General features: G+C 52.7%; 1 protein-coding gene across 1 annotated transcript; it reads left to right on the forward strand.

Annotated features, from left to right (window-relative positions):
- Positions 1-5,963: 5,963 nt before the first annotated feature.
- On the forward strand, positions 5,964-9,158 carry KBTBD13 (kelch repeat and BTB domain containing 13). Its single transcript, XM_002825555.3, has one exon. The coding sequence runs from the start codon at positions 6,034-6,036 to the stop codon at positions 7,405-7,407; it is 1,374 nt and encodes a 457-aa protein (XP_002825601.3). The 5' UTR covers positions 5,964-6,033; the 3' UTR covers positions 7,408-9,158.
- Positions 9,159-10,955: the final 1,797 nt, after the last annotated feature.

Below are 10,955 nucleotides of genomic sequence, written 5' to 3' on the forward strand. Positions count from 1 at the left end.
CAGAGACCTCTCACGGCAGCCCTTCTCCTTCCCCTTCCCCCAGATGGTTAACTCATCTACCCACCCACCCACAGAGGAACCATGGAAAACCAGGTGTGCAGGCAGGGCCCAGGGTCAGAGCTGGATGGTAATAACGACTCTTCAATGAAGAGCAATTATTTTCCTGGCCAGGACGTGAATATTGACTCAGCCTAGTTGTGTTTTGGGGAGATCACGGTAAGCCCGCTGTGTTATTTAGGTAGCGGGTGGAATTTGTTTACATTACACTCTCAGGCCAGAATTAGTCACACAGCTAATGGCCAAGGGTTTTCCTTTGAGTTGTAGGAGCTGAGAAAGTGGGAGCCAAGTTCCAGTCACATCCGTGGGCTGGCCCCATTCTGTGAAGACAGACTGGTTCCAGATGGGGCCTGTGGGGATAGAACCAATCTCAATGGACAACTGCTGGAGACAGAGCTAACTGTGGGCCTGCACGGGCCCAACTGCATGTAAACTTAAGCTCTGCTACTTCTCAGCTTGTGTGATGCTGGGATGTTACTTGACCTCTATCTGGTCTCAGTTTCCTCATCTTTAAAACTCGACCAACCAGGAGATGGGAGCTGCAAGATTCTAGCTCAGTCTGAGGGTGAACTCTGTAACCATCTGACTGTCCATAGTTAGAAGGGACTGTCTTTGGTGGAACTCAACCCCTCTCCCTGACACTGGCAGCAACCAAGGGGGTGACCACTTCAAGGAAGTGTTATAGAGGAGACTCCTTCATGACTTGCATGTTGCAGTAAGATGACCCTTAATTCTCTTCCAGTGCAGAGATTATTTGAGCTGGTGGCCACCTGGTTACTGGGGCCCTCAACTGTGACAGCTCATTGCTCAAAGTCTGCCCCTTCTCTGAGGCTTGGGAGGAAAACAGTGCCCACCTCATGGCTGCGACCTGTCCCTTTCTCCATCCCCAGTTTCCTCACCCAGGGGCTGCTACTGTCAGACCCTGGAATAAGCTACTTTGCCCTTCTGGGCCTCAGTTCCTCATCTTTAAAATAGGGACAAACCTGGGCAACATGGTGAAACCCTGTCTCTACAAAAGCATATAAAAAAATTAGCTGGGCATGTGGGCATGCACCTATAGTCCCAGCTACATGGGAGGCCGAGGTGGGAAGATAGCTTCAGCCCAGGAGGTGGAGGCTGCAATAAGCTGTATTTGTGCCACTGCACTCCTGCCTGGGTGACAGAGTGAGACCTTGTCTCAAAATAAAATAAAACAGGGACAATATCAATAAGTATATTAGATAACATGTGTCCTATCCAGAGCTTGGCCCATGGCCCAAGGAAGTGGAGGTTAGTTTTGTCTACTCCTCTGGATATAAATAGCACACATTTCTCATCCACCTACAAAGAAGTCATAACCGTTTAGTGACCAGAAGTTTGTACACTTCAGATCAAGAGAGAGGTTATTCTGCTAGGGCAGGTAACCCAACTCTCCTTACCCTCTTCCCCCAACCCCCATCAAGGGTCTCATAGGAGGCCCCTGGGCACTCAAAATCTAGAGGATGTGGCACCAGGCCCAGCAGTGGGCATGCAGCAGGTGCTCAATAGATATCTCTGGAGTGAACGACTGGAGCAAATATAGGTCTAGACACGTAGGGCCTGTGAAGTTTTCCTGATGGCAGGACCTACCCTTGCCACCCAACCCTCAGGAGCCCTTTCATATAAAGCTAAGCTTTTGGTACCCTTTCGTGGTGTGGTTGCCTCTTCTGGAGGCACAACATGACAACCACTTCTATGGTTGTTGAAGGATAAATTCAGATGTCAAAGGGGAAGAGAACCTTAGAAGGCAGATTCAAATTCCACTTTACAGATGAAGCACTGTAGCCTGAAGAGTTTGGGTAGCTTTTGTAAGTCAGTGGTGGCACCAGCATCAGAGCCCAGGCAGGAATCCTGACTCCCAGTCCAGTGCTCTTCCTCCTCCAGGTCCAGGCAGTACAAGGCATTCACTACCCTATGTGCAGAAACATCTATGTGCATAAGTGGCAAGGGCCAGGGCGTTCCCATCAGACTTCAGAGAGGGGGGGTGTCTCCCAAGGCAAGGGTTATATCTTCTTTATCAGACTGGAGACTCCCACAGGTTAGCACCCCAGAGAGTCTACTTAACAGATGCCTAATGTGTACCCATCGTTGTGAATACAGGCATGAACAACACTGGGTCTGCGCTCTAGAAAGGCTCAGAGTCTGAGGCAGGCTCCTTTCTCCTTTCTTTGCCCCCATCCCCAACCTCACACAGTGTGGGGGATGCAGAGTGGAGAGGGAGGTTGGTGTGGGGTCGAGCAGGGCCTGGGAACTCTGTGGGCTGCCCACAGCCGGGATAGTTCCTTGTCCTCTCCAAATCCCAGAGGGACACTCAGTGTCCAGGAGGAGGAAACTCTCCCCAGCTGCAGGCAACACCCCACTGGGGCCTTGGGGGCGGGACCAAAGGGCTGATCCTCAGCCCAGCCTCAGGAAAACATGACCCCCCACCTTGGATGACCCTCTCCCCACTGTCTGGCTGCTGGAGGTGGAAACTGGGTGGGTGCCCGAGCCCCAGCCCATTCAAGGCAGGGCTGGACTTGGAAAAAATCAAGCCAAGAGCAAACTTCAGCCAGGAGGGGTTTGCACTCCCTCCTCCTCCTGCTCTTAGGAGAGGGCCTGGCAATGGTTCCATCTGGTTGTGTCTGCCAGTTACTAGGTGTCTGGAACAGGCCATTTGGGAGGGAACTGTAGTCCCGGGACTATGCAGCAGCCCTGGCCCCCTGGGAGTCAGCCCTTCTCCAGCCCTGCCCCCAGCAGAAAGCAACTGTTTCCCTGCCCTGAGACAAGGCTAGTGCAGGTGAGGAGTGGCAGCTGGGGTCAGTGGGCAGGGCTCGATTGAGCCTCACATCCCCATTCATAACCAAGGAAAAGCCCAGCTCATTTCTAAACCTTTCTCTCCTCATCTGTGAAATGGTAATAGTCAGACACTCTTCCCTACCACTAAGGCCACCAGCAAGGACACAGTCAAGACCCAGCACTGAGAGCCCACTGGTCCCCAAGATTGGGACTGTCACGCCTGCTGCCTGGACATCCCAGACCATTCAGCCAATATCTGGCCTTGGGGAAAGAAAGAAGCTGGCAGAGGGCCTGGGATAGTATTCGTGGGGACTCCTGCACACCCATCCCCCCATCTCCTCCTCCTCTTCCTGTCTGGTCCCTGGGGCAGAGTCAGAGATATTTCTGGCTGCCTCCTCCAGGCCTCTGGCTTCCCAGGCTCACACAAGTGGTCCCTACATCCCATCACTGCTTTGATGGAGTGAACTGGATGGGAGTTCCCTAGCAGGGGAGGCACATTCGTGTTGGCTCTGCAGATTCATACGTGAGGATCTATGCATATGTATCCTAAGGGGAAGAGAAGTTCCCCTGCCTCTTCCCACCTTCTACTTGGTCATTGTGAGCCACTCATCCTCCCTAAGAAGGCCTGCAGGTAAGGATGGGGAGCTAAACATCTGAATGGCAGATACCATTTTACACATCTGGGCCTCAATTTCCTCACCTTACAATAAGGTGGCAGGAGGAGATAATTATTAAGCTCCATTCCATCCCAAGCTCCATTTTGGGACCCATAGTTTTAGCTGGTCATCCAGAAAAGTTCTGTGTAGTGGGAAAAGTGCCATGGAGTGGGCAGCAGGAGGCCTGGGGCTGTCTGCCTCAAGCTGCAAGACCCTGAGCACTTCCCTCCACTGTAAGTGAGAGGATTGAACCATATGAGCCTGAGGTGCCTTTCAACTATGCCCTCCTGACACAAGGTGACTGCCTAGCATTTGTAGGACACAGAAGCATCGGAACACAGTGGTATGGCCCAGCACTTTGGGAGGCCGAGGTGAGTGGATCACTTGAGGTCAAGAGTTCAAGACCAGCCTGGCCAACAAGGTGAAACCCCATCTGTACTAAAAATACAAAAATTAACCGGGTATGGGTTACTCTGTCACTCTGGGTGACAGAGTGAGACTCCGTCTCAAAAAAACAAACAAACAAACAAACCCCAAACCAACGAACCAAACAAACAAAAACCAACAACAGAAAACACAGTGGTATGGGCATACCCTCTAGCGGTCCCCAACCTTTTTGGTACCAGGGATTGGTTTCGTAAAAGACAGTTTTCCACAGACGGCAGAGGGGAAATGGTTTCGGAATGATTCAAGCATATTACATTAATTGTGCATTTTATTTCTATTATTATTATAACATAAAATGAAATACTTACACAACTTGCCATAATGTAGAATCAATGGGTGTCCTGCGCTTGTTTTCCTGCAACTAAACAGTCCCATCTGGAGGTGATGGGAGACAGTGACAGATCATCAGGCATTAGATTTTCATAAGGAGCAGGCAACCTAGATCCCTCTCACATGCAGTTCACAATAGGGTTCGTCCTCCAATGAGAATCGAATGCTGCTGCCACTGATCTGACAGAAGGCAGCACTCAGGCAGTAATGAGGATGGGGAGCGGCTGTAAATACAGATGAAGCTTTGCTTGCTCACTGCTCACCTCCAGCTGCGTGGCCTGGTTCCTAAGGTCCGTGGCCCCAGGGTCGGGGACCCCTGCTTTAGAATCAGGCTGGCTGCATTCCAGGCCTAGGTCTGCTACTCTCTGGCTATGTGACTAAAACTCTCGGTGCTTCAGTCTCTTCATATATGAAATAAGGCCATTAATAATTTCTAATTCATAGTGTTGCTATAAGCAATAAATGGATAATATCCATGGGGGGAGAAATAATAGTATCTACTCCTAGGATTGTTGTAAGGAGTTAGTATAAAGTGCTTACAACAGTACCTGACACATGATGCAATTAAAGTGTTAGCTATTATTATTTCAGGAAGCCCTTCTTCCCATCCACAGGCATATGGTCCCCTAGGCAGCCCCAATTCCTTTTCCCAGGATCTGGAGCCTCGCAGCAAGTGTGGAATTCCCATTCCCATCCCAAGTCAGGGGCTTTACGGGATGCTCATCTGCAAAGCAGTGTTGCTACCTTTCCCATTTTTCAGAGAAGAAAACTGAGACTCAAAAAGAGATTGGACTGGCTCAGAGTCAGAGTCAGAAGCCCAAGCCAAATTAAAACCCTGGTCCTGGACCCCAGCCTGGCCCAATGTATTTGCTCCATTTCTGCCTTGTTCTCCAACCTGCGTGTCCCACTTGTCTGAGCTGAAGTGGTGAGCTGGGTATTCATTCTGTCTCAGCTTCTTCCTAGCTGAATGACCCTGGACAAGTTACCTAAACTCTCTCAGCCTCAACCGGGATATTTCAGATACTGTCCCAAGACTGTGAAATAGGTGTTATTATTGGCCCCCATTTTATTTTTTAATTAATTTTTTGGTTTTTTTTGAGACAGAGCCTCACTCTGTTGCCTAGGCTGGAGTGCAATGGCACGAGCTCGGCTCACTGCAACTTCAGCCTCCCGAGTTCAAGCTATTCTCATGCCTCAGCCTCATAAAGTACCTGGTATTACAGGCACGTGCCACCACGCCCGGCTAATTTTTTTGTATTTTTAATAGAGACGGGGTTTCCCCATGTCGGCCAGGCTGGTCTCGAACTCCTGACCTCAGGTGATCCACCATTCTCGGCCTCCCAAAGTGCTGGGATTACAGGAGTGAGCCACCGTTCCTGGCCTACTGGCCCCATGTGGAACATGAAGAACAGTTAGGACATTCGCACGAGGGCACACAGCTGGAAAGATGCAGGTGAAATGGGTATCTCCCCAGCAGCCCTCAGTGCGCCCGCATGCTGCAGGTACTCGGTATATGGTCACTATTATTACCATTTCTTCTAAGGAAATGAGTGACCACACAGGTCTCCAGATGCCCTCCGGGCCCGCAGCCATACAGCCTGCGGGCCACCAGATCACATGAGCCGTACTATCTTTAGCCAGGAAGAGATATTTATAGCCCCCAGGGGAGTTTTTCGCTGCAGGGGAGCCCCAGAGTCGGTGGCCGGCAAACCCAAGGCCCCAGCGGCGGCCTCCGCCCCGCCAGCTCGCCATGCCACGGTGTCCGGAGACCCCGGTGCAGGTGTGGGTGGGCGGCCAGCTCTTCCAAGCCGACCGCGCCCTGCTGGTGGAGCACTGCGGCTTCTTCCGCGGCCTCTTCCGCTCCGGCATGCGGGAGGCGCGCGCGGCAGAGGTGCGCCTAGGCGTTCTGAGCGCGGGCGGCTTCCGCGCCACGCTGCAGGTGCTGCGCGGTGAGCGGCCGGCGCTGGCGGCGGAGGACGAGCTGCTGCAGGCCGTGGAGTGCGCCGCCTTCCTGCAGGCGCCGGCGCTGGCTCGCTTCCTGGAGCACAATCTCACGTCGGACAACTGCGCATTGCTGTGCGACGCTGCCGCCGCCTTCGGCCTGCGCGACGTTTTCCACAGTGCCGCGCTCTTCATCCGCGACGGCGAGCGCGAGCTGGCGGCCGAGCTGGCACTGCCCGAGGCCCGCGCCTACGTGGCGGCGCTGCGGCCCAGCAGCTACGTGGCCGTGAGTACCCACACGCCCGCGCCCGGCTTCCTGGAGGACGCCTCGCGCACACTGTGCTACCTGGACGAGGAAGAGGACGCGTGGCGCACGCTGGCCGCGCTGCCCCTGGGTGCCAGCACGTTGCTGGCCGGGGTGGCCACGCTGGGCAACAAGCTTTACATCGTGGGGGGCGTGCGCGGCGCCAGCAAGGAGGTGGTAGAGCTGGGCTTCTGCTACGACCCCGACGGCGGCACGTGGCACGAGTTTCCCAGCCCGCACCAGCCGCGCTATGACACAGCGCTGGTCGGCTTCGACGGCCGCCTCTACGCCATCGGCGGCGAGTTCCAGAGGACGCCCATCAGCTCCGTGGAGCGCTACGACCCGGCCGCGGGCTGCTGGAGTTTCGTGGCCGACCTGCCGCAGCCGGCCGCCAGCGTGCCCTGCGCCCAGGCGTGTGGCCGCCTCTTCGTGTGCCTGTGGCGGCCGGCCGACACCACCGCCGTGGTGGAGTACACGGTGCGGACCGACGCGTGGCTGCCAGTGGCCGAGCTGCGGCGTCCGCAGAGCTATGGCCACTGCATGGTGGCCCACCGCGACAGCCTCTACGTGGTGCGCAACGGACCTTCCGACGACTTCCTGCACTGCGCCATCGACTGTCTCAACCTGGCCACGGGCCAGTGGACGGCGCTGCCCGGCCAGTTCGTCAACAGCAAGGGAGCGCTCTTCACGGCCGTGGTGCGCGGCGACACCGTCTATACGGTCAACCGCATGTTCACGCTGCTCTACGCCATCGAGGGCGGCACCTGGCGGCTGCTCAGGGAGAAAGCCGGCTTCCCACGGCCCGGCTCCTTGCAGACCTTTCTCCTAAGGCTGCCTCCTGGCGCTCCTGGGCCTGTGGCTTCGACGCCAGAACTGTGACCTCTGGGCCGGCTTTAGGAGAGAGGAGACGCCGCGACTCCTCCCTGAGCTGTGGCTGAGTGTGTGAGGCCGGCCTTAGAAGTAGCTGGCAACTTCCCTCTTTCTACTGAGACACCCAGGTCTGGTGCCTTCTGGTGGTGTGGACATGTTCAAGAAGCTCAGGGAGCAGCGATGATGCCCTCAAATCACTTGGGCTCTGCTGAGAGCTGGTGGGTCACAATGTCAGTGAAGAGGGTAGGGGGAGTTGGGATTTGAATAATCCAGGCTTGTATGTAATGGGCTAGTGATTGAGCATCGCTGGGAGTGACTTAAATGATGTTAATCAAACTGCCAGTAGTAGGCAAGAATTAGGCACCTACTGTATGCCCAATACAGTGTTATGCCTAATGAGAGCTGTAGTTGCCACACAGGGATCCAGGAAGCTTAGAGGGTAACCCAGAAAAAAATCTTAACAGTTACAGGACAACAAAAAGGTTTACACACACTTGATCCACAGAGTTGAAGGCAACATGCAAAAAAAATTAAAACCGTGTACAATATAATAAAGTGCTGAAGAAATCAGGGCAAAGGGAAAATAGGAAGAGGAAAAATATATAACTCCAGAAAAGAAGAGAGTGTGCAAACTTTATGGAGGAGATGAGTAGGATACCATTAGCTGCTGAAAGGGGAGGCTTAGACCATGGGGACTGAGAGCTCAGAAGAGAAGCAGGGTTGGGGAAGGCTGGAGCAGATGGGGAGGGTCTCTGCAAGTCCAACCATACCAGCAGAGCAGTAGTAGTTGGGGCATCTAGAGAGGGGGTGAGACTGGGCCAACTTGTAGCAGATAGTGAGTGAGCCGAGCCTGGAGTGAGACCTGTGGGGGTGAGAGGATTCTTCACGTTCCTTTTTGGGACCCTTAGGGGAGCCCCCAGGTGTAAGCCGTTGCCCACCCTGTTTTTGCCATCATCACAGGGGCAGTGGACTGTTAACTCACATGACTTCAGGTCAGTCGAGGTATGAGCCAAATCCTGCCTCATCTTCCTCAGTTGTAGCCCCTCCTCCACATTCTACAGGTTTGTTCTCTTCCTGTCCTATTCTGCCCTTCGCCATTCCCCGGGCTGGAATGCCTAGTCTCCTCCTCTCTCCTTGTCAGTGCTCTACCATCCTCTGTGCAGCATTGGCTCACCCAGCTCTTCGTTTTCCTGACCTGGGCTGCCTGCATTGCTCATTGGACCCCTGGCTGTAACATCATTGTGTGTGCACAACCACGTGTGCGGATTGTAAGGGCAGAGATCCTGTTAAATGAGCTGGGCGACTTCCCTGTCCGTGATTAAAATGATGATGCCTTGAAAGAACCCAGGCTACAGAGGCCACTAGTTAGGAACCTAGTGCTGACCTCTGTTGTTGGATGAGGACTCTCGTTCCTTCATCAAAATCCCCAGCTCTGGCTTCTGGGCAGATGCCTGTCCCAGCCCTTTCCAGCCTCTCCATGGCCTTGGGAAGACTTCTCTGGGTGGTCCTGATTGGTCTCCATCCACCAGGACCTGAGGCCCATGGGGAATCTTGGCCTCGTCAGAAGTGGAGAATGCAGTGTCGGCATGGCACCTCCAGGGCATGGAGGCTCGCGCCAGGGCTGTACCTAGCTGCCTCTTCTCCTGGCCTGTGTCCCAAGCCTGGAGAATGCTGCCCTCAGAAGCCTGGGACCTTCCAGCCCTGGAGTAGCCTAGTCTCATAAGTCTCAACAATAAACCCTGACTTTTGCATCTTGTGAATGATGTGCAAGGTACTTTCACATCCGTCTTCCCCTCCAGACCTACCTTGGGCCTGGGAGTTGGGTACCCTCTTCTTGTGGCAGAAACTGACCCACTGGCCCAAAGCCACACAGCATAGCAGCAAGAGTTCCTCACTTATAGTTCTATCAAAGTGTAATTCATTCTTTCTTTTTTTTTTTTTTTTTTTGACACAGGGTCTTGCTTTGTCACTCAGACTGGAGTACAGTGGTAAAATCATGGCTTACTTGCAGCCTTAACCTCCTGGGCTCAGGTGATCCTCCCTACCTTAGCCTCCCGAGTAGCTGGGACTACCAGTGGCACACCACCACACCTAGCTAATTTTTATAATTTTTTTTTTTTTTGAGACAGAGTTTTGCTGTAGTTGCCCAGGCTGGAGTGCAATGGCACGATCTCAGCTCACCGCAACCTCCACCTCCCAGGTTCAAGCGATTCTCCTGCCTCAGCCTTCCCAAGTAGCTGGGATTATAGGCATGCGCCGCCAAGCCTGGCTAATTTTGTATTTTTAGTAGAGATGGGGTTTCTCCATGTGGGTCAGGGTGGTCTCGAACTCCCGACCTCAGGTGATCCACCCACCTCGGCCTCCCAAAGTGCTGGGATTACAGGTGTGAGCCACCGCGCCCAGCCAATTTTTATAAAATTTTTTGTAGAGGTGGAGTCTCACTGTGTTGCCCAGGCTGGCCTTGAACTCCTGGGCTCAAGCAATCCTCCTGCTTGGCCTCCGAAAGTTCTGGGATTACAGGCATGAGCCACTGTACCCGGCCTCAAAGTGTAATTTTTATCACACATCAAAGATTTATTTAACTCACCTGTAAGAGAACCAAAAAGAATGGCAAAGCTGATTGAAAAGAGCATTTGAGAGACAGATTTGTATATTTAGTTGGAAGAGACATATTAAAATAAGTTTGCTAAGTTAAGAGACAAAACTGGTATATGCCTTACAGGACAAAAGCATAATTTTTTTGGTTCTCTACTGAACAAAATCCTTTGCATGTTTACATACATGCATGTACATATCTGCATATGCCTACAAGTTAGCCTGTAACTTCACAAAGTCTGGGCTCTAATCTGTAGGAAATTGTAAGGCAAAGGTACATTCCCCTTGAAAATTAAATAACTCTTCTCTGTTCAAAGTGTCCCAAAGTGACATTGAAAGGAAATAATCCTTCTTTTGCCTTACTTCCAAGTTACCGATAACTTTTCATAACAGTACAGAGCATTTTCCTCCTTCCTCCTCACCAGTGCTGAACACCTGAGACTCGCCACATCATGATCCATCAGCTCATAGTCTCTCTCATCCACAGCATTGTCTGCACTTGGGGCTGCTTAGCCCCAGCCTGCTGGCTCCTGGCATTTGGTTGTTCCTCCCTTCATCCAGGGCAGCCCTTTCTGAGATGCCTTTTGTGCATAATAATAACAGTGTTCACAGAGAGCTTTCCCACAGTTGACTTACTTGAGCTTTTGAGAATTTTAAGTGGTAGATAGTTTGGCAACACCCCTACTCCTGCAGCTTAATGGAGGGAAAAATCTCAAAGGTCAGGTGATGAGAAGAGGCTCGTTAGGAAGTGGCAGAAGAACCTGGCTGTGAACCCAGGGCCATAGGCTTGTCTTCTGTGCTGCATGCCTGCTTGGCCGACATCCTGAGATGGACAGGGTGTTTCCAATGGTCTCCTTAACACTCCCTCCATTTTGCCTTTCTCTGTGTATCCCCACCTCTTTTGGGGGTTTGTTTGTTCCTTTGGACTCAGCCCTTTCTCTTCCCTCTCCCATAGGAAAGTT

This window comes from Pongo abelii, chromosome 16, assembly GCF_028885655.2.
Source record: "Pongo abelii isolate AG06213 chromosome 16, NHGRI_mPonAbe1-v2.0_pri, whole genome shotgun sequence".
Classification (NCBI taxonomy): domain Eukaryota; kingdom Metazoa; phylum Chordata; class Mammalia; order Primates; family Hominidae; genus Pongo; species Pongo abelii.

Bases quoted from the DNA above. Each gene is read 5' to 3' on its own strand.
- KBTBD13 (XM_002825555.3), top strand. From the start codon at position 6,034: ATGCCACGGTGTCCGGAGACCCCGGTGCAGGTGTGGGTGGGCGGCCAG.